Source organism: Buteo buteo, unplaced genomic scaffold, assembly GCF_964188355.1.
Source record: "Buteo buteo unplaced genomic scaffold, bButBut1.hap1.1 HAP1_SCAFFOLD_56, whole genome shotgun sequence".
Lineage (NCBI taxonomy): Eukaryota > Metazoa > Chordata > Aves > Accipitriformes > Accipitridae > Buteo > Buteo buteo.
In genome coordinates, this window is record NW_027439222.1 from 420,182 (window position 1) to 447,110 (window position 26,929).

The following is a 26,929-nucleotide window of genomic DNA, read 5'->3' on the forward strand; positions in this document are numbered from 1 at the left end:
GCTGCAGAGCCATCGGCGCTGGCACTGCCGTCAGAGCCGCTTCCGAATGGCCGTTCCTCGTGGGTGTCTGTGCCGATGTTGGTGGAGATGTCAGTGGATGATGTGGGTTTACACCTCGGCATGCCACCCAGCACTGTGGTGCCGAGCTGTGCCCACGGGCGCCTTCGGCAAAGCCGCCTTGCAAAGGGAGCGTCTTGTAGGGGCAGGACATCTTCCGTCCTTAAATGCTGATGGACGGTGAGCAAAACACAGCCAGTGCGGACAGGTGGGCCTGGCTAGAGGAGCTTTCTGTGGTGTTCTCGTGCTCTGGCCCTCCAAAGCACACCCTGCCCACCCAGTAACAGTCTGGGGGCCCACATCCCTTCTGGCAAGGGGACGGGCCGTTTGGCAGTCCCTGTGGTGAGCGTTTCCCAGCATTCAGCTGGGTGCCCAGGAGGTGAAAGCTGGGGATGGCCGAGCCTCCCGCTGACTCGCCGAGGACATTCCCTCTGGCCGCACCTTCCCTCTAGCTGGGAGATCCATGTGCGTCACTCTGAGGCTCGGGGAGGCTCTGCTTTGGGAGCAGGGCAAAGGAAAGGGCTTCTGGGTGCTCCTCCACATCTGTCGGGCTGGGTGTGCTGCCTCCAGGGCTGGCACTGAGCACAGCCTTGCTGAAGGGCACGTTCCTCACCTCTGCTTTGGTGGCACGACAGCAGCATTTGGGCCCCAGGGGACCGAGTCGGCAAGCAGCGGCACTGTCTGCTCCCAGGCTTCCCAGTCCTTCCCAGGGTCTGGGACCCGGTCCTCGAGCTGGGTCCGTCTGGCCATCGGGAGGGGGGCAGGCACAGGAGCAAGAAGAGCACTGGTGAGGGGTGCCTGAGCCTCATCAGTTGGGAGCTGAAGGTAATTGGGGGTTTGCCAACTCTGTCTTACAGGTGGCAGGAGGCCTTTTTGCCTGGGAAAACCCAGAGGATGGAGCAATTCGAGCCCTGTGCCTGGACATCGTGGGCTCACTGGACGTCACTCTGAGAGGGATGACCAAAGTAAGTTGCCCTCTGTCCTGCTGCTGTGGCCGCTTCTTGCCTTCAGGACATTTTTCCGTGTGCTCCCCCATGCCCTGAACCTGTCCCCTCCTGCGCTGAAGCGCACCAGGCTCAGTGAAATGCAGACCGTCCTTTTCGTCTTCGCGCTGAGCGGAAATGCCAGTGTGGCGAATTGCCCGGTTCTTCTCTGCAGCTCCTGTGGCCGAGGCTGCTGCAGTACGTGGTGCCAGCCCAGTACAGCGGCATGCTGATCCCGCTCTCCCGCTGCCTCCGAGCCCTGGTTGAGAGACGGGAGAGAGCGGGGTGCGAGGAGGAGGAGCCGGATGCCATGGACTCCCAGGAGCAAGGTAGGAGCCCCAGCGAGTGCTGCTGCTGGGTTTGGCCAGGGGTCAGGCCAGCCCGCGTCTCCCTGCGCCCCACCAGCCCTGAGCAGGAGCCCAGGAAAAGCAAAGGGCAGAGACAGGCTCTGCTGCTGGGCACGAGGGGCTCTGCCCTGTGTGGCCCCTTGCCCGGCGCAGAGGCCTGGCTCTCCTGCTCGCAGCGCTCTCCTGGTGAGCCGGGGCTCGCTCCTGGCCGTGCTGGAGCTGCCTTCATCTCCTGCTGGGCAGCCCTGGGGAGCCCCCCAGCCAGCGCTATTGCAGCGCAGCTGCTCTCAGCCCTCAGCCCTGTGTGGGGCTATCGGAGGCGTGAGGCTCGTCGGCTCACCCAGCCTTTCTGCCTCCCCACAGCCCGGCTGCCGGCTCCCCAGGCCCTGCTGGCTCGACTGCTGGTGAGTAGCGGGGCCCTGGGGAAAGAGCTTTTCTGGCCAGGGGTGGTGGGAGATCCCGGGGTAGAGATGCTGTTGAGGCCAGCGCCGGGAGCCCCCAAGGAGGAGGCAGCATGCCCGAGCCCATCAGGGATCCCACTCCGTTCTCAGGGCTGGCAGCACCCTGGGTGAAGCCGTCGGCTGCCTGCTGCCAGCCAAGCGGCACCGAGCTCCCTCCCGAGCTCCCTCCTGGGAGAAGCTGTGGCTCTGGCGGCAGGAGCGACCCTTCTCTCCTGCCCTCCTCTAGGTGGTGGCGGCAGCTCCTTACCCGAGCCGCGAACGCGCAGTCGCTGCCTTGCAGCTGCTGCAGGCCCTCCACGGCAGGATCCACAGAGGCTTGGGGGCGGCGTGGGCGACCGAGATCCCCCTCCTGCTGCAGTACCTGGAAGGTAAAGTGCAGGTGGGGAGGGAGAGGCTGGAGGGGAGGGAGGGGGGCAGGAAAACGCAGCTGCCTGGCGCGACGGAGGGCAATTGTCCCCAGTTCCCCAGCACTTGCTCTGCTGCCTTTCCCCTTCCAGGGAGCCGGTGCTGAGGCTGGGGGCAGCTGTCCCCTGGCATCAGTTCGGCCCAGGGGATGGAGGGGGCCGTTGATGTCCCCTCAGAGGGCAGGTGTTGGCATCACCCAAGGATGGTGTCTGGGAGAGGGACGTGACTGGTGCTCCTGGAGGGGGTGCAGCCCTCGGCTTTGGAGGACCAAGTCCCCAGGCCAGGCGAGGTTTGCAGCAGCTGTCCTCGGCAGTAGCCTGGGAGAAGGGCTGGAAATGGGCAAAAGGCAATGGGTGGCTCGGGAGAAAATGTGTGTTGGGACTGGGTGGTTGGAGTTGTTGTGGGAGCTGCAGTCGCTCAGTGGGAATCTGCTGCGGCCAGTGCGTCCTTCCCCAGATTGAGTCAATGCCTCTGACGACCGCCCCTGGGATCCCTCCTGTGTCTTTGGCCTCGCAAGGGCTTTCGCGTAGGCCCTCTCTAGCCTGATGGCCTGGGACTTTTGGGAGGTCGGACTGCAGAGGAGAGCGCCAGACTCGTCTTTGGTGTGAGCTTAAATAGCTGCGAGAGCTTTTGCTTCCTCTTGCTTCCTAGGCAGAACTGAGAGCTCCCTGGCCTCTGCAGAGTGGGAGCGCCGTGTGCTTAAGGTATAGCATCCTTGCGGGGGGTGTCACAAATCGAGGGGGGAGAAGAGGCAGCAAAGTTGTGGGAGGAAGCTCGGGGCTGCTTGTGTAGGCACCAGGAGGTGGGGGCACCTCCTGAGCACCCTGCGCCTCCCCCGGCAGTAGGTGCCTGCCCACTCAAGAGGAGCTGCTGCCTGCACACGTGCCACGGCTGATGGCTAATGCCCTCTAACGCTGTGGCACGCGCCTTAGCGCTGCCTCCTCCTCTAAGTCCGGCCTGCCGGGGGGTCTCACATGAGGCGTTAGGAGAAGAGGGAAGCTGGTGAAAAGAGGCTTGGGTGGGGTGAGGGAGGAGACTGCCGTTCCCGGCAGCTCTCCCCCGCAGCATCCCGGGACACGTGAGCGTGGAAAGGGCCCTGGCCAAGGTCTGGGGAACACTCGCTTCCTTTCCCGTTCACACCAGTTTCTGCGAGCGTCGCTGGAGCCCGTGGAGGACAAGGCCTGGACCGTAGGCCTGAGCCAGGAGCTGAGCCAGCGGCTGGGCAGCTCTGCTGCCGGCTCCTGGGAGGAGGTGTGTGTCCTGCCCGGCACTGGGGCTGGAGCTGGCGCTGGTACTCTGCCCACGCAGGCAGATTTCACTGCTTTCCTTTCCCTCGTCCCCAAAAGGCGTTTCCCCTGGGCTGCCCCAGCGGCTGGCCACAGCCTGGCATCGTGGCCGGCTCTGCCTGCTCCCGGAGGTGGTGGGGTCCATCTGGGGCCAGCCCTCTCCTGACGGGTCGGGCCATGACTGCATCTCGGGCTCGGCTTCTTCTCTTTCAGCTTTTCCTGTACAAGGCTCTTGGGACGGTGCTGGCAGCTTGTCAGGACCTCAGACACGTCCAAGGGCAGGTGCTGAGGTTCCTCCAGGAGACAAACCCTGTGGAGCTGTCTGAGGCCAAGGTGAGGTGATGCTCCTGTCCTGAGCAGCCCCTGGATTTTCCTGGGGGAGAGGGAGGGCTGCTCCTGGCCCAGCTCCAGACCTCCTTCCTTTCCCCGTTGCTGCTGTTTCCGGCTTGCTGCAACGTCCTGCCCGGCCACGGTCGCTGGCCACGGCTGAATGCCTGGACTGGAACCGACTCCCCGTTTCTCCGTGGTTGCAGGGAATGATTTCTGTTGTGTCCCACGCTGCCGAGAGCCACTTCCACCTGGTCTTGGGCACGGTGACTATGTTCTCTGCCGCTTTCACCAGAGACTGGTCCCGCCAGGCTTCCACGGGCTGGGAGGTAAAGGAACGAGGGGCTTGCTGGTTGGCTTTCCTTTTTTGGCCTTCTTTCCACTTCTACACCTGCAGCAGCCACCCTGTGGCAGCTGCCTTGAGATTAACCTTCTTGGAAGAGCTACCCGAGACCTGTGTTTCAGAGGGGACATCCTGGCCTTGGGGCCCCTGAGGGGTCTCTGGAGAGGATGGGGTTTGGCACCTGGTGGATCAGAGCCACCCAGCTGGGGCAGCTGCAGCAGTTGCTTGCTTGCTTGCTTGCTCGCAGCCACATTGCCCTGACTTAACTTCAGCAGGAGCTGGTGACAAGGGGGTGGGCACAGTGTGACACTCTGCCCCTTCCTCAAAGCTGAGGGCTGGGAGCAGGAGCCTGGTGAGGTCTCGTTGGCTCTGCTCCCCACCTGGGGGCTGTGGGGAAGCCTTTCTGGGCAGGGCAGGGCCCTGCAGAGAGAGCAGTGCAGCCTGGCCTGGGGAGGTGAGCAGACCGGGCTCATCTGCGCCACTGACCCGCACAGGCTGCACGGCTCTGAGCAGGACCGTGACAGGCTATGTCGGGTACCTGTCCGCAGAAAGGTTCCAGACAGCTCCCCGGCCTCTCGAGTCAGTGGTATAACAGCCAGCAGCGTGTGTGATGCTGGCTGCACCTCCTCCCTCTCCGAGAGAGAGAACTCAAGCTGCGGGGTGGGAACAACTCCCAGCCCCAGCACTCGCAGCTCGGGGAGCTGCTGGGAGGTGCTGGGGGAAACAAAGAGCTGGCGAGGGTGCGGGGCAGGGCCTGCCGCAGGAGCCCGCCGCAGGAGTCCCGGGGCTGATGTCTCAGGGCATCTCTGTCGACACAGGTACAGCGGCGGCAGAAGATGGAGCGAACCCGGACCATTCGTGCTGCTCTCATGCGCACCTACAGCGGCATTGCGCTGCATGCCCCCAAGGAGCAGCTGCTCACCTGTGTGGATAAAGAAATCATGGGCAACATCCTGAGGCTCTCCAGAGATAAAGAGAGGGTAGGAGCACAGGGCGCGTAGGGTGGGGATGCCCGGGTGCCCCAGCTCCGGCCCCTCGGGGCTGGGGTGTACCGAGATGGGCGGTCTCTTCCTAAAGACCTCCCAAGGAGGGGTTTGTCCTCAGTGTCCAGATGCAAGCCCTCTGTGGCTTCTCCCTGCCCATGCTCCTCTTCCACCTCTCAGCCCTTCAAAGAGTTCAAGGGGTGCTTTGCTCTCTTTGGCCTCAGGACTTGCAGCTCAAGCTCGCCCTGGTGCAGAGCATCACCGAGGTCAGTTGTGCCATCCAGGCTGTGGGCGACTGCGGCAGCTTTGAGCTCTCCTTAAAGCAGGAGGCGATGCGGACCCTGCTGGTGAGTGTCCGTAGCTGGAGCCGTCACACGGGGGAGTTTTGGGCTGTGCCGTCAGCCTGGTTTCCCCAGAGGCATGATGGCCTCTCGGCTTCACGCGAGCTCCTGGAGCTGTGTCCGCAGCTGGTGGGGCCCTCGGGTGCTGGTACTGGGTGGCTGTGGCTGAGGAGCAGGGTCCCTCCTGCAGTGCCTTTGTGCCTTTGGGGTTCCGTGGGGGAGATGGGGCAGCGTCTGCCCAAGCCTGGCAGCAGAGCCTGTCCCCGGGGCGGCGGGAGGGCTGTCCCGTGTCCCTGCCCGCTGCCAACTCTGCACTTGTCTCTGGGACTTGCAGGACTGGATAAAGAGGGAGCCCTGGGACTCCCTGGTGTATGGAGTGTTTCAGGCCCTGGAGGAGTTGAGGTGAGGTCTGTTCCCCAGGCTCTGGGCACTCCCAGTGTGCCCCAGCCCAGCTTGAGCATGGGGCCAGGAGCTGCTGGGGCTGTGGAGTGGGAGGGTGTTCCCCATTCCAGGTGTCTCCCAGAAGAAGGGAGCCCCAGGGGTTCCTTAACCTGGGGGGGGTGGGGGGGTTGCCTGCTGCCTGGGAGGAGGTAGGAATTGCTGGAGCTGAAGGCAGTGCTCGCTGGCATGGGCTGGGGGGGTTGGATTTGGGGCCCTCGATTAGGAGGGACTCAGTTGTGGTTTAAACCACCCTGGAGAGGGCTAGTAAATCCCCTTTCTGTTTTGTCTCCCTTCTTCCTCTGGCCAGCAAGCTGAGGCCGCCTCTGAGCAGGAAGGAAAATGGCAACCTGCTGGCAGTGTGCTGCCAGAGTGTTTTGTCCCATCCTTCCGAGGAGCAGATGAAAAAGGGAAGGAAGAGTGTGAGGGCAGCTGTGAACATGGAGGTACCCACCGGCCAGTGCCTGCCCACCTCTGGGTCAGGATCCCACCTCAGCACGCCCTGGCAGCCCCCATGATGCATAGCCTCAGCTCTCCTTTGCTGCTTTTAGCTTCTGCACAGGAGAGGCATGGAAGATCTGGGCCACCTCATAGAAACCCTTCTGGAGGCTGAGGCGACCTCTGCCTGCTTTTGCAAAGTGTTCCACGTGAGTAGCCACGGGGCAACAGGGAAAGCGTTGCCAGGGCAGAGAATCGAGACCTTAGTGGGTGATAGGAGGTGGATACCTTTCCTCCAGACAAATGGGGCTTTGGCTCCTTGCTCTGGGGCTGTGCATCTGGCCGGGGCTGGGGGTCAGGAGTGCCTGGCCACTGCAGCCTCAGGACAGGCAGTGAAGTGGGCCCTGGTGGAGGGAAAGCCAAGAGCCAGCCCTGAGCTGGGCGAGAGCAGCCCTGGGGGGAAGGCCGGAGCAGGGAGACGCCAGCAGGGAAGCAAGACCTGACACAGGGCAGAGGCGGCTGCATAGCGCGAGGCGGTGAAGGCTGCAGGGCCGGTGCTTGGTGGGGCGGGGGATGCGCCAGGAAGGGGCCAGAGAAGAAGGGAGAGGGAGAGGGATCTCGGGGAGAGAAAGATTCCTGTTGCGAGAGAGATGCCCCCTGCCCCAGGTCCTGAAGGGCTGGCTCACCTCAGCCAAAGAATGGGAGCGGGAGAGAGCCCTGCGGGTTTGCACCCACGTGCTGGGCGCTTGCAAGGAGCGATGTGAGCTCACGGTGAGTAGGGACCCTCCGCGTGCCCTAGTGCCCCATTCCCACCATTCGTGGCCCTGGAAAGGAGCCCTGCCCAGCTGGGTGCTGGCTTTCGGGGCCCCTGGGATTATGGGGCAGCCCTTCTGCCTGGTCGCTGCCCAGGGAGCAGGCTGGGCAGTAGAGGCGAGCGGGCGCTGGGACTGCCTGCAACCTTTTTCCTGCTGCTGTCCCCTGCAGAGAGGATGTCCCTACAAGCAGTTCGGCTCCCTGGTGGGACTGCTGGGGTCTCTGACCAGCGACTGCCTGGACACGTGCCACCAGAGGGCATGGGTCTGCCTTGGCTACCTTCTCCAAATGCAAGGTGAGGAGAGCAGGCGCTTCCCAGCCTTGCTCAGCCCGATCCTCCCTCCCTCCCTTCCTGGCCTGGCGCCACCGGGGTCCCGTGGAGGGAAGGGGGAGGCAACGTGCTGGGCTGGTTTTGTGCCCCCACCCTGTTAGCCCTCTGCCCCCCTGCCCATCTCAGGAAGGATCCCTGAGAGAGTGTTGCCGAGTCCCACCTCCCCGGGGCGTGCGTGAGGTTGGGTGGTCAGGGCCATCCCTCACTGCTGTCTGAGAGCAGGACGTCGTCACCAATGCTGGGGACTGTCCCCCTCCACGTCTGTCCCTCTCCACGGTCCAGGCAGGAGAGACAGAGGGTGGTCAGACAACTCGCTCGGATGAGGTCCCCGACGTTTCAGAGGGTGCCTTCCCCCTCGCTCCCTGCCTTCAGCCTGGAGAGACAGGCAGCTACCCAGGCAGTCTCCAAAGTCATCCCTGGCAGGGAAGAAATCTCCTGGGGAGCACAAGAGAGGAAGCCAATTTGCTGCCCAGAGCAAACTGGGCAGGGAGGAGGGATCTGAGCTGCAGGCCCAGAGCGTGCTGCAAAGGGTTGAGTTTGCAGCCTTTCCTCTTCAGGCAGCAGGGTCTGCCTGTGCTGAGGAAGTCACAGGGAGGTTTCCTGCCTCCCAGAGACGATGGCGGCCTGTGTGGGAATAGGGGACGCAGCTGCTAGGAGCAGAGGCTGCTGAAACCCTGAAGCCCCAGCAAAAGGTTTAAGGAGGAAGAGGGCTCTTTCCAGCCCGGGGTTTGTCAGCCATTTATCAGGCTCAGGAAATCCCGCTGCCCCAAGTTCAGGAGGGCCCTGGCTTTCCCTGTGGCCTTCCCTGCCACCACGGGGGTTCTCCTTTATTGGTATCTGGGGGCAGAGGTTGGCTTTCTGTAGACGTGACTCCTCTTCTCTCCTGCTGTTTGTTCCAGCCAAGAGCATGAAGGTGCCGCAGGCAGATGAGATCCGGTGCCTTTGTGAGGAGCTGAACAGCCCGGACACCGAGACTTTTGCGGAGACCTGTACCCAAATAACAAAGGTAACTGGCCCCGAAACAGTGGGGTGGGGGCCCAGCTCCTGGGCTCCTGCACGTCTCCCTGCTCCCCTCCAGAGTCTCTGTCTCCAGAGCGGGCTGTCCAGGACAGCTGTTGTTAGCAAGTAGCAGGAGGCTCTGAGGCAAGACCGTCCTTTAAGGCACGCTGGAGCAGACACCGTGATGTGTGCGTTTGCACACACGTGTGCGTGCGTGAGTGCTCTTGTCAGAATACCAATTTGGTATATAAGCAAACAACAAGGGGGTAGACACTTCCAAATCGGTTAGCTGCACCAGATGTAAACAGCACTGTAGGCACAGCAGGAGGGCCAAGAGACTGGCCCCTCCATGACTGCTGAACTAACAGTCCCGTCAAGTTGCCTTTCCTTTCCGAATCGCTGGGGCAGAGCTGTGATGCGGGCTCTCCTGTTCCTGACTTCTCTCCAGGCTGTTTGCAGGTGCATCCCTGCAGCACAGGCTGTGGACTTTCTGACTGCCATCCTGGACAGCTTGCTGCATGTCATGCCCCCACGTGCAAGAGCAGTGAGAAAGTGGGTGTTCATCTTCCTGGTGGAATGCAGAGAGGAGATAGTCCAGGAGGTAAAGGAGAGCTTTTTTTCCATTAGACTTCGTCTTTTCTCCTGTTGGCTGTTGCACTGCACCCTGTGCAGTTGGCATGGGCTCAAGAAATGCCGCCTGTGTGCCGAGCCAAGGGGCTACTGATGGTCCGAGTCGTGCATTAGCACCTGCTGCTGGCGCCTGCTCCGGCTGGTGACAAGGCTATGGGCACTTCTTGTCCAAAGGCTGCCATTGGTCCGGGTCCTTCCCATGAGTGAGGCACTGGGAGGCACCAGCCTTGCCATTCCTCCCCTTCCTCTGGGGTCACTGTCAGTCCTCCCTGCCCTGGGACCCACCTCACCCTTCTCTTTCTTCACTGGTCCCCAATTCCATCTACTCTGAGCTTTGCTGGGCACGCTAGGTTTTCCACAGGTTGCATAGTTGTTCATTGCTCTCACTGCTTTCCCCGACTGTGGTGTTACCCAGCCTGTGAGGTGCCCTTCCTTTAGCCACTAGTTGCTGCCCATCTGTAGCCTGGGAGCCTCTGGCCTCGTGCTGTGCCTGCCCTTTCAAGGCTCCTGTTCTCCTCCGCTCACGCTCTGCTGCGCTCCGCTTGGGCTCTAGGGCCACCAGTGGCTCAAGCAGTGCAGACTAACTCAGTCTCAGGAGGGTAGAGGCAAGGAAAAGCGTCCCTGGAGAACGGGGTTCCTCTGGAAGGAGACACGTGCGCTTGCAGAGGCCCTGCAAGGCATCTGCGGGGTCTCAAAGAGCGTGTTTGGTCGTGGTCTTGCATCGCTACAGACACATGGGGAGAGTTAGCCAAGCGCTGAGCGTGAAATGGGTCCGTGTCCTCTGTGTGCACACAGGGCACGCAGCCGCTCATGGGGTTGGGCCTGGGCACATGCAGCGACCGAGGCTGTGCATGTGAGCGTGTGCATGCGTGTGCGTGTGTGCATGCAGGTGCACGATTGCCAAGAGCACACTGGGCTCCAGATGTGAGCCAGGGTCAGGCAGGGTGGAAGGCGTGAGGTTTCGAGCTGGATCTGGACTCTGTGTTGAGGCAGCAGGCATCGCTCATGTACCGAATGACTCTGCCTGGGCCCCACAGGAGGGGGTAAAGGAGCCCTTCTTTCTCCTCTTCTTCCATTCAGGTGCCAAAAATCCTGAACACCCTTTACAGCTACATGCAGCAGAGCACCCACAGGCCCTTCCTGCTCCGTGCAGTGTTTCTCCTCACCCGCTTTCACCAGGAGCCTGTAATCAGCAGTCTCCTCCAGAAGAGTCTGCTCATGGACAGGTACGGGCACTACCCACCTCCCCACTGTAGTCAAACAGGGACCCTGCAGCTTCCTTGCCCTGGGGGGGTCCGGTTGAGAAGCAGGTCTTTTTTTTCTGCCCAAGCAGTCTGGAGTGTTGCAAGACTGCGTGCTTGTGTCTCTGCTGTGAGTGGGGCATTGTAAGCCGCACTGCAGGTGAGGAGGTTTGAGGGCACCGCAGGACCGCAAGGATACGGGCTCAGGGGTGAACGTCTCTTCCCTTGCAGTGACACGGTGGAGCTGTGGAGGAGCCTGGGGAGAAGCATCCTTGGGATTCAGATCCTGAGGTGCTTAGTGGAGAAATTAAACAGAGCAGGAAACGACCGCCTGGGGACGGACTCCTCCCCTTGTGAGCAGCACAGCTGTCAGACTGCTCTGGAGACTCTGACGGTACGTTCAACGGCAGACACCTTTCTGCAGCTCGGCATCTGCTTGCTAACTCACGCTTGGGCGCAAGGGAGTCAGGTGCCCTTTGCGGGTGCCCGTGGAGATTCGCAGGGCGCTGTGCTGGGCCGGCCTCAAGGAGTGCGGGGAGCCAGGGCAGTTTGGTACTCCTGAGCCACAAGGCTGTCGCAGAAGTGACAAGTGCGGACAGTGACCCCCCACCCTGGGCAGGCGGGGGAACCAGGCTGGTGGGAAAAGGCCTTCCCTGAACAGGTGGTTCTTGGTCATGTTTCTCTGCAGATCACCCGTGCCATCTCCGAGGTGGTGTTTGCCCTGAGGAGCACGGAGGAGCTCAGGCGACTGCTTCCCCACCTCCTTCCCAGCCTGCTCAGGTGGGCCAGTGAAATGCTGGGTGGGGAGAGGCAGCTTTTGCTCATGACCAGCTGGAAACAACTGCATGTGGAGAAGCCGTGCAGGTAAAGAGCCGAAGGGGCAGATGGAGGGGCTGGCTTCAGTTCCCCGTGCCAAGGCATGTGCCTTTGTGGGGCTGAGGGAGGGCTTCGCCTGCCCCACTTCCTAGATGTGGAAAGCGGTCGTCGCGGTTGGTTTTACTTCTGTTCCTTCGTGGAGCAACTCCAGCTCCCAGGCAGGAAGGTCTTACGCAGCTCATACTGCGGATGGCCGTCCTCTTGCCTCCTGCATACCCTTGTGTGCACAATAGCATTGCACTCCCTCAACGGACCCCCGCTGGAGCAGTGACTCTTGCGGGCACTGGTGTCATTCTTGGCCAAAGGCTGGTGGGAAGAGGTATGAGGTGTTGGCCTTGGTTGACACCTAGCGTGGAGTCAGTCTAGAGGCGTGGGTTTTCTTCTGCTTCGGTGGGTCTGGGGCATGAAGAAAATGCCAGTGTCGTTAGCTGCAGTCTGGAAGGCTGTGAAGCATCATTCCAGGGGTATTTAGCTCTGCTGCAGATCAGTCTTCCCCGAACCTGCTGCGATTTGAGAGTTCTTGGGGTTTCTGGCGGTGGTGCTCTTTGGACTTGTTTTGTTTGATTGGGTTTGTTTATTTTGCACTTTGTTTCTTTTGCCAGGATTTTCCTTTCAGCTATAAAGTTGGTGCTGGGCAAATGCATGGCGCAGAAATGGACGCAGCTGCTCGAGATTTGGGGAGTGTGGGCTCGCCTGGAAGTCCCCGTGGCTCACCCTGAGGGGGTGCGTCTCCTGACCAGGTAAGAGCCCCAGGGATGCATCTGGCCAACTCCTGCAGGGCTGTGCCCAGGGAAATGGCCGCTGGGACCCTCCCGGCGTGCCCGGGAAGCCGTCGGGAGCTGAAGAGTAGTGTCTGCATCAGCGCAAGTGAATTTTGGAGGCCCGGCCTGTGGCCTTCCTGGGTAACTGTGTCCCTCGCTTGTGACCCCTGCGCAGTGTCCTGCTCAACGCTGGAGTCGTCTCCCCCTGTCTGGTGAAGAACCTCTTGCCGTGGCTGAATTCCTGCTCAGTTCAACTGCGGATGACAGCTACAGCTTTCTTTGCTGAGGTAAGGCAGGAGATGGGGAAGGAAGGGGTCAGAGGACTTTTACCGAGATACTGCGGCTTGGGATGTCTTTTTTTGTGGGAAGATCCCTGGCGAACGGGTCCCTGGAGCGGGGTGGCCAGGGGAGCACCTGGCCGGGACCAGGTCCCCACGGCGCTGCCTGTGGTGTTGTTCCAGATCTCTCGGGACCGCAGGACGACAGGGACCTCCGAGCGAGGCAGGCACTAGAGCAATCCCTCCGCAATACCTGGCCCCAGCCAGCACCACGGAGTTAATTAAAGCTCATCAAAAGACACCGAAAGGGGAGTGTATCTGTTCTTTCCCTAATAGCACCCTGGCAGCTGGTGAGACAACGTGTGGGTGACACCGAGGCTGGGGGCTGCCAGCTGTGGGGCCCCTCTCAGATCTTCCCGGGCTGGGGACAATGGAGTCATGCCAGGACAGAGCCCAGAGCAGGGGTCTCCCCGTGGGGTCCTGGGGCCTTGGCGTGCCCTCCCACTGCCCATGGGGATCCCCTCGCCACCCCTCCCACCGCGGCACGACCACCTCCAGCACCAGCCCGCGCTGGTGCAGGGAACAGCCCGCGAGAGCCCCGACCGTATCGCCACAGCAGGCTTCGCCCTCCCGGTGTCCCATCACGCTGGGACCCCCCACAGCACTGCCCAGTGACACACTGGGGGGAGTAGGGGGCACTGGGGGGAACCGAGGGGGTCACAGGAGGTTACAGGTGTGTGGGCAGAGGGCGGAAGGGGGGCACTGGGGGACGAGTGGGGAATGGCGGGGGGACCTTAAAGGGTCAGCAGCGGCACAGGGGCCGAGCAGAGGGACGGAGAGTAGCATCTGGCTGGCCCATCGGACCCCTGCCCGTTAACCCAGGCCCCACTGGTGCTGTTCCTCACCCCCAGCGAGCCTCCGCACATCTGCAGGGGGCAGGGGCAGCTCCACACAGGGAGGCCACCAGCAGAGACGTGGTTTTGTCCCTTGGGCTGCTGTGCACGCTGGCCCGGCTGCGAGCCCACGTGAGCCTCAGCCCCCTGTCCCGCGGGTCCCACCACACGCGCGTGACCCAAACGGAACGCTCTGCAAAGTTCGCTCAAAGGAAGCACGTGCTTCCGCCTTGCCCAGTCCTTCCTAAAGGTGTTCCTTGGTAAAGGTGAGGATGTAAGCGGGAACGGAGCCCCTTTCTGGGTTGAACAGCAGGCTGAGGGGGGCTCCTGCTGTGGCGGGGGCACCGGCAAGGGCCAAGCTGGCCAGTCTTCCTTCGTCCCGGTCTTCAGAGGTGGCAACCTCCTGCGTGCTCTGGGCTGGCACAGCCTTGCCCGTGACCCAGGGGAAGTTTCCCTCTCCCCGAGTCCAGAGTCCTGCCCCATACACGGCACCCTGGGGCAAAGGGCAGAGGAACCAAGAGGTTCCCCTCCTTCGCAGGGTCCCCAGCGTCAGCTGTAGCATCGCGCCTATCCTTTGTAGTGCCCAGAGCCTCCTGTTTCGGGCCGAAATCCTCGGTTTTCGGGTCCAAACCCGCCTTTGATGACCCCCAGCCTTTCCTCAGGGCCCACAGCTCCATGCTGAGGCTCTCAGCCCTAAAGGTGGAGTTCGTTGCCTGGCAACCTCCACCCAGCAGTCCCTGGGGAGTCAGTGGGCCCAGGACAGCCAATCGCATTTGAGGAGGCGGGGGCAAGGCATGTGATCGATAGGTAACCCACCAGTCAAGCTTCGAGGCCTGCAGGAGAGGTGGCAAGAGGGGAAAAAGCCGGGCTCCCTGCCGGGTGTGTGTGTGTGGGGGGGTGTTGGTTGGAGGCGGGGCATGCCCGCTCCACCAATCACAGCTGGCAAGAGCAAAGCAGAGATGACTGATGAGCCGCCTGACCCATCACTGGATGGGAGGAGCGATCTCATGCAGCCAATCGGAGGAAACATCGCCTCAGGGAAGGGCGGGCCCCAAAGCAGGGCACAGTGGCAGCCGAGGGGAGCGATCCTCCGAGGCAGCACCGCCTGAAGGGAGGAGACTGGCAGCCCTCCCCAGCTGTGCTGACCCATGGGAGAAGAAGGTGGGGCCTTCTCCTGGGGCCAGGAGTTTCCTCTAGGCACCTGCAGTGCCGAGGGCTCCGGCAGTCCTGGGAGCTGAGTGTGCCAGGCGCAGGGCAAGCGGCTGAGCTGGGCGTTCTCCAGCGGCAGGCATTTGGACGAGGGGGGCTCGGCGGGAACCCGTCTTGCCCTCCCGCTTCTTCTTGTGCTTCTTGAAGTGGAAGCACTTGTGCAAGGCTCCAGGAGGAGTTAATTTGGTGCCCGCCCTTGCTAATTGCAGGTGGGTGGTCTGCAGCGGGCAGGGAATGGGACAGGACTGCTCGCAGGAATGCCGTGGGAGGGGAGGTCCGTCGCTCAGGGAGACAAGGATGAAGGGTGGGCATTGAGGGTTGTGGTGCTTCTCTTCCCAGGTCACCATTACGCGTGAGGAAGCTCTGCTTCCCTGGCAGTGGCCGAACATCTGCCTGCCCTCGGGAAGCCAAAGGCAGAAATCAAGCAAGCAGTCGGGATGGAGTTGCAGGAATAGTCGCCACCTGTCGACCCCAGCTGTCGCCCCAGTTCATTCTCTGTGTGGAGAGGCAGTTCAGGGTGCCAGGAAAAGGTAATTTAAGGGATCTCCACTGCTTATCGGTTCTGCTGACTCTCATGACTTTACTGGCATTGTGGCATTTGGTGCTAATGCCAAAGCTCTTGGGGAAATCTGTGTCAGGGTATTGGCATCTCTTAGGGTTGTGATCCTGTGGTAGGGGGGAAAGCTAAAAAAATGAGACACAACTGTAAGTAAAGAAGCAACATTGAGGGGGGGGGGGAAAATACATTTTCCCAAAACACTTTTGAGGTTTAGGGATTTGGTTTGAGAACTCTTGTTTTGGTGACACACTTGCTAATAAGTCCAAAAAGAGATTTATCTTTGCTTTCATTGAGATTTTGACTTGAGTGCAGTTAGTGATCTGCTGTAACCTTAAATCACTCCTGTCATCTGACCAATTCTCTGTTTTGTCTCTACTACTGAGCTGATTTTCTTTTCTCAAATGTGGCATAAAATTTGCATGTACTTCCTGGAAATTGAAAGATTTAACAGTGCTTTGTGGAGTGCTATTCAGTCGATGGGCGCATGGCACACAAGAATTTAGGGGTAAAAGTTCTTTTAGAGGTTCTGAGGGTTATGGTCCTGCTGAAAGATTAGTGAGAAATTCAGCTACACAGTTGTCAGGACTCATAAAACTTGCCAAGACTGCAAATATGTGATGTCTGGGCTTTGGTGTTGACTAAGCACAGTGCAAACACAGGTGGATACAAAAGCTGGAAACAAGAGCTTAGGCATAAAAGAACCAAACCAAACCAAAACCCAAGATGATGGAAGAGAGAAAAATGTCCTGCCAAAAATACTCCTTTAATTATTCACCGACAGAAAAGACAACTTCCAGAAGAGATTGTCTTCCTGGATGCAACTGTGAGAAGAAACCTAATTACTGAACCAAAATAGTACACATATTGTAGGATGATAATAATGCATTAAGTATAAAATAAATAAAAAGGCAGAAGAAGCCATGCTGTATTTCCTTCAGATTGTGGATTGCCTCTCTTCCAAAGATACTAGATGTTTATCTGCCCAGTACTAACAGCACTTAAATATTATTTGCTGTTTGTAAATGAAGTATTTGAATTGGAAGTAAAGGCTTAAGATTATGAAGCTTTTCACTGCCAACAAAATGTCTAGGTGCTGAAGGAGCTGGCTGCTTGCTGGTCCCAGGGTGCAGGTAAAGCTACTTTCTGATTATCAGAGATGAATCAGAATCTCGGACATTGCCTGACTCTTCATCATCTCGGTATCGTGCTGAATATCAGTAGCAGGCAGGGAAGGGGGTTCTTGTGTCCCTGTCTGAGATGCCAAATTGTGATTTCTGCTCTCTGTCCCAGGTACGTGCCTGTGCAGGCAGCTAGATGGGAGCTTTCCCTCTGCAGAGCACGGCTCTCTGCGGTTTGCAGAGAATAATGTTTTCTACAGCCTTGTTTTCAGCTTTAGGCAGGTCTGGCTTCATTTTTTGGGGGAGGCAAGAAGGCTTGCCTTCTGGGAGTGTGTTTCACCACTGTCCCATTTTTGCTGAGGTCCATGAGTGTCCCTAGTTGTGAGTAAAGGAGCCCTGGTGGGACTGTGGGCTGGAGATGTGCTGCTTTTTGCCCCTTCTGCCCCTCCTCTGAAGATCTGATAGCAGAAGTGTCTTTGAGACAGGTTTTTTGACCTGCTTCAATGCAGTAATGGATTACTGAGAAGCAGCAGTACCAGGGAGTATGAATGCAATTTTCTCTTGCATGATTTGGCTGAAGATCAGAAATGTGCTTCACTGAATAGGAACATTGTTGATTAAAATGGCATGACTGTTGATGCCATATTACAGCGGTATCTTGCAGTGTTGGAAGCTCAAATCTATCTTTTCGTGTTAACTTAAAGCTTAAACTCTGAGAAGACTGTAGGAATTTAAAAATCACCCTCTGCAACCTATGCAGACCTTGAGGTATGAGCCAGACTGAGAGGAGTGAAGAAAATGTGTTCATGCTTTTTTATCCAGCTGAAAGAGCTCTGTATAGCTTTAAATGCTGTTGCATCTCATTTTTAGTTGAATATAAGCAGATGGTAATAGATTAGGTGTCAGATATCTTGTGAGGGCAACTACCTGGCAATGACATATTATTAACAGTAGTTTAAATGATTGCACTTGTTTCAGAACAAAAAGTGGAGTTCTGTCTATTTTTAATCTGAGTTTCTGAACTATCTGATTGGAACTTAGTACTGGGGAGGCCTTCAATACAATTTTTTTTATGATGATCACTAGGGTGTGATGGTTGTCGGTTATTTTTAGGTGGTGTGGTCAAATCAGAGGTGTTGAAAGCTTACCCCTCATCTAATTGGGGTGGGTTTTGTTTGTTTTCGGTGCTTATTTCTTTTGGAAAAGCTGAAGATTAAAATCTCTCTGTATATACCCATGCACCCCTTCTCCATGGTGTTTACATAAATGTTTAGGCTGTTTTCCAGGCTGTTTCCTTCGTGCAAGACTGGTTGGAATCACCTTAAAACACCCTTTTACCCAGCACCTGCGAGGGAGGACCACAGTGTTTGGGGACCTCGGTGGTCCCAGTGCCTGAGGATGGTGTGTGCACACACACACACATTTATCTGGGGTGTTCCTGCAGCTCCCTGGGACTGGGCTGTAGCCAGGGCCAGGGTTTGTGAAACCCCTTGTCTGAAGATTTCTTGGGACCACAGCACCCACAAGGGCAGGAGCAGAGGGACAGGGAAGAGAAGCATTTAGCAATATTTAGCAGGGGCTCTCACCAAACCAGGCTGATCCACTCTCCAGCTTCTCCCTTAACTTGGGGGGAATCTGCTACCACAGATGTTTCTGGCGTTTGCCGCATCGGGAGGATTGTCAGTGGGCTGCACTGGGAGCAGGTTATGGGAAATAAGAGCCTGTAATGGTCAGACTACAATGCTGGGAGATTTTTACAGTAATGCCCGTGCTGCAAGAATCCAAAGGTCAGAGAGGAAAATTGCAATACCAACTTCAATTAGTGACTAAGAAAGGGAATGACTTTCATGATGTGTCAGACTGTGCCTCTAAGCCCTATGAGAAGCTGCCACCCTTCTCCGATGACAGGTAGCGTCGTGGCAGTGGCTACTGCTGGGCCAGGAGCAGCAGGCAGATGCTGCGCAATAAAATGAGAGCAGAGAGCAGGCAGGCTTGGTCTGTGAAGGATCTGCTATCCCATAATTCATTCCCTGCCCTTATTCACTGGAGGCTGAATGTGAGGATCTTTGTTCACTGGGGTTTTTTTGTTTTGGTTTTGTGGTTTGTGGGTTTTTTTTTTTTTCTCTTTCTTTTGGTTTGGTTTGTGGTTTGTGGTTTTTTTTTAGGGGAGTTTAGGAGAACTGACTATGGGCAGCAGAGAAGATCTGGTGATTCAAAGGATCTTTTTTCAGTTGTTCATGCTAGAAAGTTCTTGGGGTTTTTTGTTTTGTTTTTTTGTTTGCTTCTTCCTGCTGCCACTGAACACCTCTGGGATCCATTACATTTTACGGGGATTGTTGCTTTGGAAGATGGCAGGAGGTCCTGTGGCCCTTTCTGCCAGCCAGCCCTGCAGGAGCAGGGAAGCTCTGCTGGGAGGAGGCCAAGGAAGGGTGTCAACAGCTGCTGTAGAAATCCAGACGAGCAGTTCAGGTACATAGGAGGGATCAGGGGTACAGTCCAAAGGATCCACGCAGGGATGTGCTTGAATGATGACTGTTCCCTCCCACCCCAGTGCTATGAAGGACATTTGTGCCCAGGTCTTGTACCAAGGGACTGTCATACCCTCGTGTACGGGGACCCCTCGTACACGCACCCTGGCACGATTAACTTTGCACAATCTTGGCCCCCTTCCCTGTCTTCAGGGGAACCCGAACTAGTAAAACGTTTTTGGCTTGTTTTTCTTCCTTGCATGGTGAGGATGGACCATGGCAGCATGATGTCCTTACAGTGTCACTTGGTGGGGAGACTTGGACTTGTCCTCTACAGGCTGGACACTAACTGTCCAAATGACTTCCTAGAGCTGGCTGCAACAAAGAAATGCAGTGTCATGCTAAGGAGGAAATGACAGCTGGATAGCTCCCTCCCAGAAGCTATAGCAAAAGAAGAGAATGAGAAAAATGAGGGATAATTGTTCCTGACAATGGTGTCTTTTAAAATCAAAATAGAGATTTTTTTTTTCCTTCAAAATAGAGATTTTTTTTCCCTTCAAAATAGAGATTTTTTTTCCTTCAAAATAGAGATTTTTTTTCCTTCAAAATAGAGATTTTTTTTCCTTCAAAATAGAGATTTTTTTTCCCTTCAAAATAGAGATTTTTTTCCTTCAAAATAGAGATTTTTTTTCCTTCAAAATAGAGATTTTTTCTCTCCTTCAAAATAGAGATTTTTTTCTCTCCTTCAAAATAGAGATTTTTTCTCTCCTTCAAAATAGAGATTTTTTTTTTCCTTCAAAATAGAGATTTTTTTTTTTCCTTCAAAATAGAGATTTTTTTTTTTTCCTTCAAAATAGAGATTTTTTTTTTTTTCCTTCAAAATTTCTCAGGAAGTTTTTGGTGATGTTGGACTCTCCAGTGCAGAATGATCTGAACACCGCTGCAGTGTCCTGATGACAGGACTTTTCCAAGCACTCAGCTTTAGAAATAGTCTATGGAAAGATGTCCATGTCCTGGGCATGAGATTTAAAAAAAAAACCAACAAAAAACCAAATTAAGAAAATAAAATTTGAGTGGAAAGTCCTCCTTTCTCCCCAGTGCAATAATTCTTCGTGGCACTTGGAATCATGCTCAAAAATGTTGAATCTCTTCCCCTTAAGTTTGAAAGACGGAAGAAAGATTTGAAAATAAACATGGAAGAACACCTGGTCTGCAGGAAAGTTTTTGTGGGGAAAAAAGTTATCAAAAGCAGCTTGGTGATGTGATTTTTTTTTTATTTATTTATTTATTTTCCTATTGCCATTTAGGTCAGAGGGACTAATTTGTATGATTTTCTTAAGAATGCTTTCATGTGTAAAATTTAGATCTCATAAATCAAGACTCAAACAGGACAATAGTAAGGATGGAAATGTTTTCTTTACTGGCATACTGGGGACAGACTTTATAGTAGAGAGTGTTGCAATAGGACAAGGGGTAATGGTTTTACACTAAAAAAGGGTAGATTCAGACTAGATATAAGGAAGAAATTTTTTACAGTGAGAGTAGTGAAACACTGGCACAGGTTGCCCAGAGAGGTGGTAGATGCCCCATCCCTGGAAACTTCAAGGTCAGGTTGGACAGGGCTCTGAGCAACCTGACCTAGTTGAAGATGCCTGTGCTCATTGCGGGGGGGGGGGGGGGGGGGCGGGTTGGACTAGATGACATTTGAAGGCCCCTTCTAAGCCAAACTATTCTATGATTCTACGCTAACAAGTTTGGAACAATGTCATCCAGTTCTGGGCTCAGCAGAGAGGAGTGAAACATCACTGGAGTCAGGGTGCCACTTGTTTCTATTAAACATTTTGTTAGAATCTTTCTTTTCTTACTGTAGTTTTGTACAGGCATTCATCTGCCTTTTCCAGTGTTTAATATTCACATGCTGGAAGAGTAATTTAAATGGGTAATAGATACAGAGTGTAACCATTAAATCTAGTTCATAACAATGCAAACTGTTGGATGGCAACAATTGCAAATATATGCCTGGCTTTGCAGGATGCCAACTCGTTGGCTTGGGACACAGAGCTCACCTTAAGTGACAATAAACATTTTATATTTAGATGTTCATTGCTGAGCCAGATGAACACAAAGAGCTGCAGCGTTTCATTTTTTTTTTTCTTTTTGTTTTATGTAGGGGCCTTATGCGGACTGACGGCAGTCCCGGAGAGAGATCCAGCCTCGCTCGAGTGGAGTACACCTGCAGCTTTTAATCAGAAACGACAGCTATAAAGCAGCACTATGTGCAATACCTCTGAGACCTGTACCCTTGCTGGTGCTCACACTTGCATGGAGGAGGAGGTGAGCAGGATGCCTAGCAATAAGAGAATGATAGCATTTGAAATTTCTGGAAGAAAAAGAGTTATTTCTGTCTGTTTTCTTCATTCCTGTCTTTTCTGCTCCTTCTGATAAGCAGTGTGGCTATGTTGTCGGAAGGATAAGCTGAGAAGTGGGTTAAATGAGAAGGTTTTCCTCTGGGGGGAAAAATCTGGAAGTGGCTTGGACCCATATTTTGTAGCTAAATGGATTGTAGCTGTAAAAACGTGCTGTAGCTAGACGATGAGTAAGGCTGTGTCACAAACTGGAAAAGTTGTGGCTGACTGAGGAAATCTGGAGGGGTTTTTGTGCTTGTGGAGTGTCTGTTTTTTAAGAGCTTCTGGAGAGCTGGATAGCTTCAAGAGTAATGTCAAGTCGTTTTGGGGTCCAAAAAAATGCTGAATTGCTGCAGGAGGAGTGTATGGGGTTTGCTGAATCTGAAATAGCTTGTGAGCACCACTGGAGGCACAGTGTTGTGGGGACACCCCCAGAGGTGCAGTGCCCTGGGCAGTGGGGTAAGGGTGTACTTGTGTGGCTGTCACCTTAGCCTGTTTGTAATTCTGTGCTTGTGTGGGAGCTGCCTGTGTCTAGGTGAACAGTACCTCAGTCACACCTTCCTTCTCATACTGTTTTAATGCTACCGTATTTTAATTTGTCTCCCATTATTAATTAATGGATTGACTCCCCTTCAAAGCAGGTTACTGCTTTTTTCCAAGTGCTGAACTGAAAATGGTGACCAAGTCCTGCATACAATGATACTTTCTGCTAGAAAGTCATTGGAATGATTCAGGCACCCACTTTGGTGCTCATCCATTAGGGGAGGACTTCACGTGTGCTGTACTTTGGGAAATGAGTGTGCATTTATTTCTCCATTTAACTGGATTTTTGTGTGAGTGAGATTTGTTAATATTGTTGTATCACTGATTTTGCTGGCTTGCCGTGGAAATCTTCCCCAAAAGAGTTAACAGCTATTTCTAAACAAGATCCTCCAGACCAGATACATCCTGAACAGCTGAGTTGACCTGGGAAGTGGTTGTAGCCTCAGGTGGAGTTGCCATTACAATCACAATAACTGAGCTATCATATAATCAAATTCTCCAGCTCCCTGAATTGCTGATCTCACTTCTAAGCTTTCTGTAAGTGGAACTTCTGAGTCCTTGATGTAAGAAAAGCCTCGGCAGCTTTTAGTTATCTTTTTGGCATTTTCCATCAAAATTTCTGACTAAACTTCACAGCTTCCAGCTGCCTACTTGGCAGTAGGTTTAGGGAGCTGAGCGAGCACTAATGCCAACCCCATGGGGGTCTGCGCTTGCCCTCAGGCTGTGATGGCTGGTGTGATGCTGGTGGTGCATCTGGTGCAGAAAAGGAGCCTTCCCACAGACACAGGAATAAGGCACGAGTCAGCTGGCACGCTCAGCTCATGCTGCTGTAAATAAGCTGAAGTTTTTTGAAGGCTGGCCTCAAAGTGACAGCCTTTCCATTGTCACAGGAACTTGAAAGTCAATAGTAAAGATTGTAAAGTAACAAAAGTCCATGATAAAGATTTCATCTTTGAAGACCGCAAACAGCAACCCGCGTGAGGAGTACCTGCTCTAGCCTGAAGTTATTGAAGAGAAAAGAGAAAATGTGTTAGTTAGCATTCAGAGGGTAACAATTTTCTGATTTATATTGATTGCATGAGCTAAAACCAAGAAGTACTGAATGCTTATCTGGGAAGTACAGCAGAAAATTGAACTTAAAGGGGATTTGGAGAATGTCTGTTGGAAGAAAAAAATTCTCTTTTATCTATGCAATTTCCTGAAAATAAAAGCACCCACACTCCATATTCCTTAATCTTTTATTCCTCTTTTCATTTCTACTAGTTGTGAAAACTAGAAGACAAACTAATTTGTTATCCTTGTTTAGCCAAAATGATTTCCTAGAGGAAAGAAATATTAAGAAATGTCTAATGTGCAAAACCAGCAGGATTTCTTGCAAACTAGGACAGGGTTTATCAGGCATAGCATACACATGGCCATTTCACCCTCCCAGGGTTTAACAGAGGGCTGAGATTTACCTGAACTCAAAGTTGAATCAGGAGAAATGGATTTGCCCCAAACCAGGAAACAAGGTTTGTAGTTGTCTCAATAGATACAGTGTGATATAGCCCAGGGGAGGTGGAAAACACTGCAATGGTTTCTGCTGATGTTATATGGAAGGAAAAAGAAAAGCAAGCTGAGAGAAAACCTATCAGATAAGGGAAATATCCAGTCATGATCCTACTGTTTGCAGTAGGGTAAACTGCAGCTACTCAGAACAAACATAAATGTCAGAAACCTATGGAAGAGATGAGATCATCCAAAGGTTAGGTACAAAACCAAAGCAGCTTCAGTGTATTGACATAAGCAGTCCTCATATTGAATGTTAAAACATTTCTCTTCTATCAGCTCAGTGCTAAACAGAAGCTGTAAAATGAAATGATAAAGTGAATCAGATAGAGCAATGTATGTTTGGCTGCTTATTGCTGACAACTGGCCCTGGCAAAAGCTGAAATGGTTTTGTGGGTATCAGCAGGCTGCTGCATTCCTACAGTATTTGCAGTTAATGAGATTATTGGGTTGTTGTGTGATGTATAAAAAAAGCTAATATTCTGTCTACAATGCCAAGATGTCTGGGCAAGTCAGAGACATGGAAAGATAAGAGTGAAGTTATGGGACTCATATATTGGGATGTATATTTCAGATATTTTATCCATTTTCTCTACTACTTGCAGAGAATAGAGATGATTTATTATGAGGTCCAAAAATGCCATTAGTATGCTACATTTGAAATGCATGCCCTAATCTTATTTACCATTGTCCTGTGTGAGGAATTTTAATTATTCTCTAAGGTTTAAAGGAAAAATACCTCCTGGAAGAAAAAAGGAATAATGCTGCAGTAAACTGGCTTTCTCCAGTGTAAGCTTTCAGCCGTAACAGAAGAGAAAATGTGGAAGTGTGTTAGCAACATTCATTTTTCACTACATTACCTTGTGGAAGCAGTATACAAGAGCTATTAATATTTTATTACAGATATCTGTAACTGTGTTTGCAGTTGACTGATCTGACTGTATGATAAGAATTAAGTTGGCAAACAGGTATTTCTCAAGTACAGTCCTGTCTTTTTGTTTGTTTGTTTTCATGGCCAATTGTTAAGCTGTATCAACCAAGCCACTATGTTGTTATGCAGGGTTTTCCATTTCACACCACGCCTTTTCATGCACACGTTGCATGTGGTGAGGTGCTCAGAACAGAGAGAAACCTGCAGCCCAACACGGATGATGATCTCCTCTGCCTGCACTCCTCTCAGAAGCGATGGCATATAGATGTAGTACTCTTACTGAATACATAGTGGCTGGGTTGGTGTGGTGTTTGGGGTTTTTTTGTTGGTTTTTTTTTTTGTTGGGTTGTCATGTGTCCCCCCCCGCCCCCCCCCCTCCGGTTGCTTGGCTTTTTTGCAGTACTACGTTATAGGCCTGATCCAGCTGAAAATTCCCCCCAACAAAAAGTCTGCTTTTTGTCATCATTTTATAGATGAGCTGAAACCAAAAGATACTGAATACTCAGGTCCTGTTCAATACTTGCTCAAGGCTGGCATGCTGCCATAGAGCACAGAAGGGCTGGGAAGCGGAGCTGGCTCTGGGGCAGCCAGGGGGAGCATGGGGGCAGAGATGCTCTCTTGTGTGGGGCACCCTTTCGCTCTCTGATCTGACCTTGCAGATGGAGGGTGGGTTTCTGTGTGTGTGTGTGTTGGGTTCCCTTTTTTTTTTTCCAAAATTATACAAACTTAGGATAGATAACTAGATAAATTCATGTGTGTAGCTATGTTCGAGTCAGTGGGAGAAGGAAGAGCTCTTTTGTTGAGTCTAGAGCTGGTATTTGCTAAGAGTAACTATGGTGGTGCAATTATGAAATTTTATTGTTAACTGACTGTACCATATGCACGTTTTTGGTTTTATTATGCTAATAATTTTCACTGTTTTGAGCTATCTTCTACGCAATTTTCTGGTTCAAAAAATTTCCCCAAACAAGCATTTAATAATTTTTTTTCCACTACCTTCTTGAATCTCTATATAGGAAGAACCAGGTAATTTTTTATTTTTTTTTTTTTTTTAGCGTTCAATCTCAAGCCCCTGGGATACAGTTAATTTCTCTGGCTCTGTATCACTGCTTTTCCAAGGATGTGAGTACTAGATGGCTTGTTTGAAAAACAGCAGCTGACAACTGCACTTAGTTTCAGACAGCCTTAAACTTTTGTTCCTCATTTACTTGAGTCTGTCGAAGATGCATTTGATACGGAATACCTAATTCTGGTACAATCCTGTTCTTGTAAGGTTTAGAATGTACTGACACAGAGACTTTGTCACGTACGTAATGAGTTATTCTGATAATAATAGAAGAAAATTACTTGGAAAGAAATGCCACATGTACGTGCTTAGAAATTCTTGTATTAAATTGAGTCCAATTTGTTATAAGTTTCAAATGTCAAAGAAAATAAAATCAGCAAAACCAGATATATGCGTATTTTCCACAGGGCTGAACAAAACCATCATAGAAACTTTGGAACAGAGTTTTGTGTTTGGACACCTTTCTATTGTACTGTCTCTTCTCTGTCAATGTTGGGCCATTCTTCTCTCATAGCTGAAGTTCACTGAGATGAGAAGGTTGAGAGCACTCTGCTCTTGTATAGCCACTTTTTTTCTCAGTATGTGTAATGGTCCCCAGAATGAATCCTAATAGCGTGATAATCTTGCTCTGAGCTCAGAGGTGAATTTTGGTCTTAAGTCGGATTTACCTAGCTTTCTTTGAATACTCAGGATGTGGAGAAAAATGCTGTCCTGGTGTCAGCTGGGATAGAGTTAATTGTCTTCCTAGTAGCTGGTACAGTGCTATGTTTTGAGTTCAGTATGCAAAGAATGTTGATAACACACTGATGTTTTCAGTTGTTGCCAAGGAGTGTTTAGACTAAAGTCAAGGATTTTTCAGCTTCTCATGCCCAGCCAGCAAGAAAGCTGGAGGGACACAAGAAGTTGGGAGGGGACACAGGCAGGGCAGCTGACCCAAACTGGCCAAAGGAATATTCCATAGCATGGGACGTCACATCTAGTATAGGAACTGGGGGGAGTGGGGGTGGGGGGATCGCCGCTTGGGGACTAACTGGGCATCGGTCGGCGGGTGGTGAGCAATTGCACTGTGCATCATTTGTATATTCCAATCCTTTTACTACTGTTGTCATTTTATTAGTGTTATCATTATCATTATTAGTTTCTTCTTTTCTGTTCTGTTAAACCGTTCTTATCTCAACCCATGAGTTTTACTTCTTTTCCCAATTTTCTCCCCCATCCCACTGGGTGGGGGGGGAGTGAGTGAGCAGCCACGTGGTGCATAGTTGCTGGCTAGGGTTAAACCATGACAAATGCCTATCACAAGGTAAGAAATAACATATTAAAGGACCTTGAACCTGCACTTAGTAGCCGGATAAATTCCTTCTAACTGGTCCAGCTGAGGGGAGAGGGGGTCCCTTGCATGAATGAGGGTGGCAGAAGGTCTCTGATTTGCCTTAAAACCTGCTTCCTTGCCTATAGGCTCACAGAGGAAAGAGGAGTTAAGTTCTGAGAAAAGACAGCAGCAACCCATCATGCCTGGTGGGACCTTGTAAAGCAATTTACAGCCTTTGGCTGTCCGCTTTTTCACCATTAGAGAAATGCTATTTTCTTTTATTTCACCTTTACGTTTTGCAATGCGTGTTCCACTGTTCACTGCAGAAAATTATCAAACGTGTGTACAAGAGAGTCTGTATTAATACCTGGGCGGGAGATGGGGTTTTGTGGGCTTTTGGACCTCTCTAGGAGTAACTTGGAGCATCCAGGGCAGGCAGGGAGATGGGTTTATATTTTCAGTGAGTGCATCTGTTTGTGTAGGGAGCAAGTTCCCTGGGTGCAATTTTGGTGCTGGCTGTGGGAGCCAAGGGCCTGTCC

The 26,929-nt window shown here is 53.1% G+C and overlaps 1 protein-coding gene across 1 annotated transcript in view; it reads left to right on the forward strand.

Annotated features, from left to right (window-relative positions):
• Positions 1–14,040, forward strand: part of LOC142027790 (maestro heat-like repeat-containing protein family member 2B) — a 35,427-nt gene extending 21,387 nt beyond the window's left edge. The window contains exons 15-36 of the mRNA XM_075021999.1: positions 915–1,022; positions 1,216–1,791; positions 2,075–2,216; positions 2,905–2,957; positions 3,397–3,504; positions 3,753–3,872; positions 4,073–4,195; positions 5,028–5,189; positions 5,417–5,539; positions 5,868–5,935; positions 6,282–6,417; positions 6,523–6,618; positions 7,076–7,180; positions 7,394–7,517; positions 8,453–8,559; positions 9,001–9,153; positions 10,263–10,408; positions 10,655–10,817; positions 11,112–11,287; positions 11,902–12,039; positions 12,236–12,347; positions 12,522–14,040. Of these exons, the coding sequence (XP_074878100.1) occupies positions 915–1,022; positions 1,216–1,791; positions 2,075–2,216; positions 2,905–2,957; positions 3,397–3,504; positions 3,753–3,872; positions 4,073–4,195; positions 5,028–5,189; positions 5,417–5,539; positions 5,868–5,935; positions 6,282–6,417; positions 6,523–6,618; positions 7,076–7,180; positions 7,394–7,517; positions 8,453–8,559; positions 9,001–9,153; positions 10,263–10,408; positions 10,655–10,817; positions 11,112–11,287; positions 11,902–12,039; positions 12,236–12,347; positions 12,522–12,572 (3,090 nt within the window). The 3' untranslated portion in view covers positions 12,573–14,040. The remainder of the gene's footprint in view (positions 1–914; positions 1,023–1,215; positions 1,792–2,074; positions 2,217–2,904; positions 2,958–3,396; positions 3,505–3,752; positions 3,873–4,072; positions 4,196–5,027; positions 5,190–5,416; positions 5,540–5,867; positions 5,936–6,281; positions 6,418–6,522; positions 6,619–7,075; positions 7,181–7,393; positions 7,518–8,452; positions 8,560–9,000; positions 9,154–10,262; positions 10,409–10,654; positions 10,818–11,111; positions 11,288–11,901; positions 12,040–12,235; positions 12,348–12,521) is intronic.
• Positions 14,041–26,929: the final 12,889 nt, after the last annotated feature.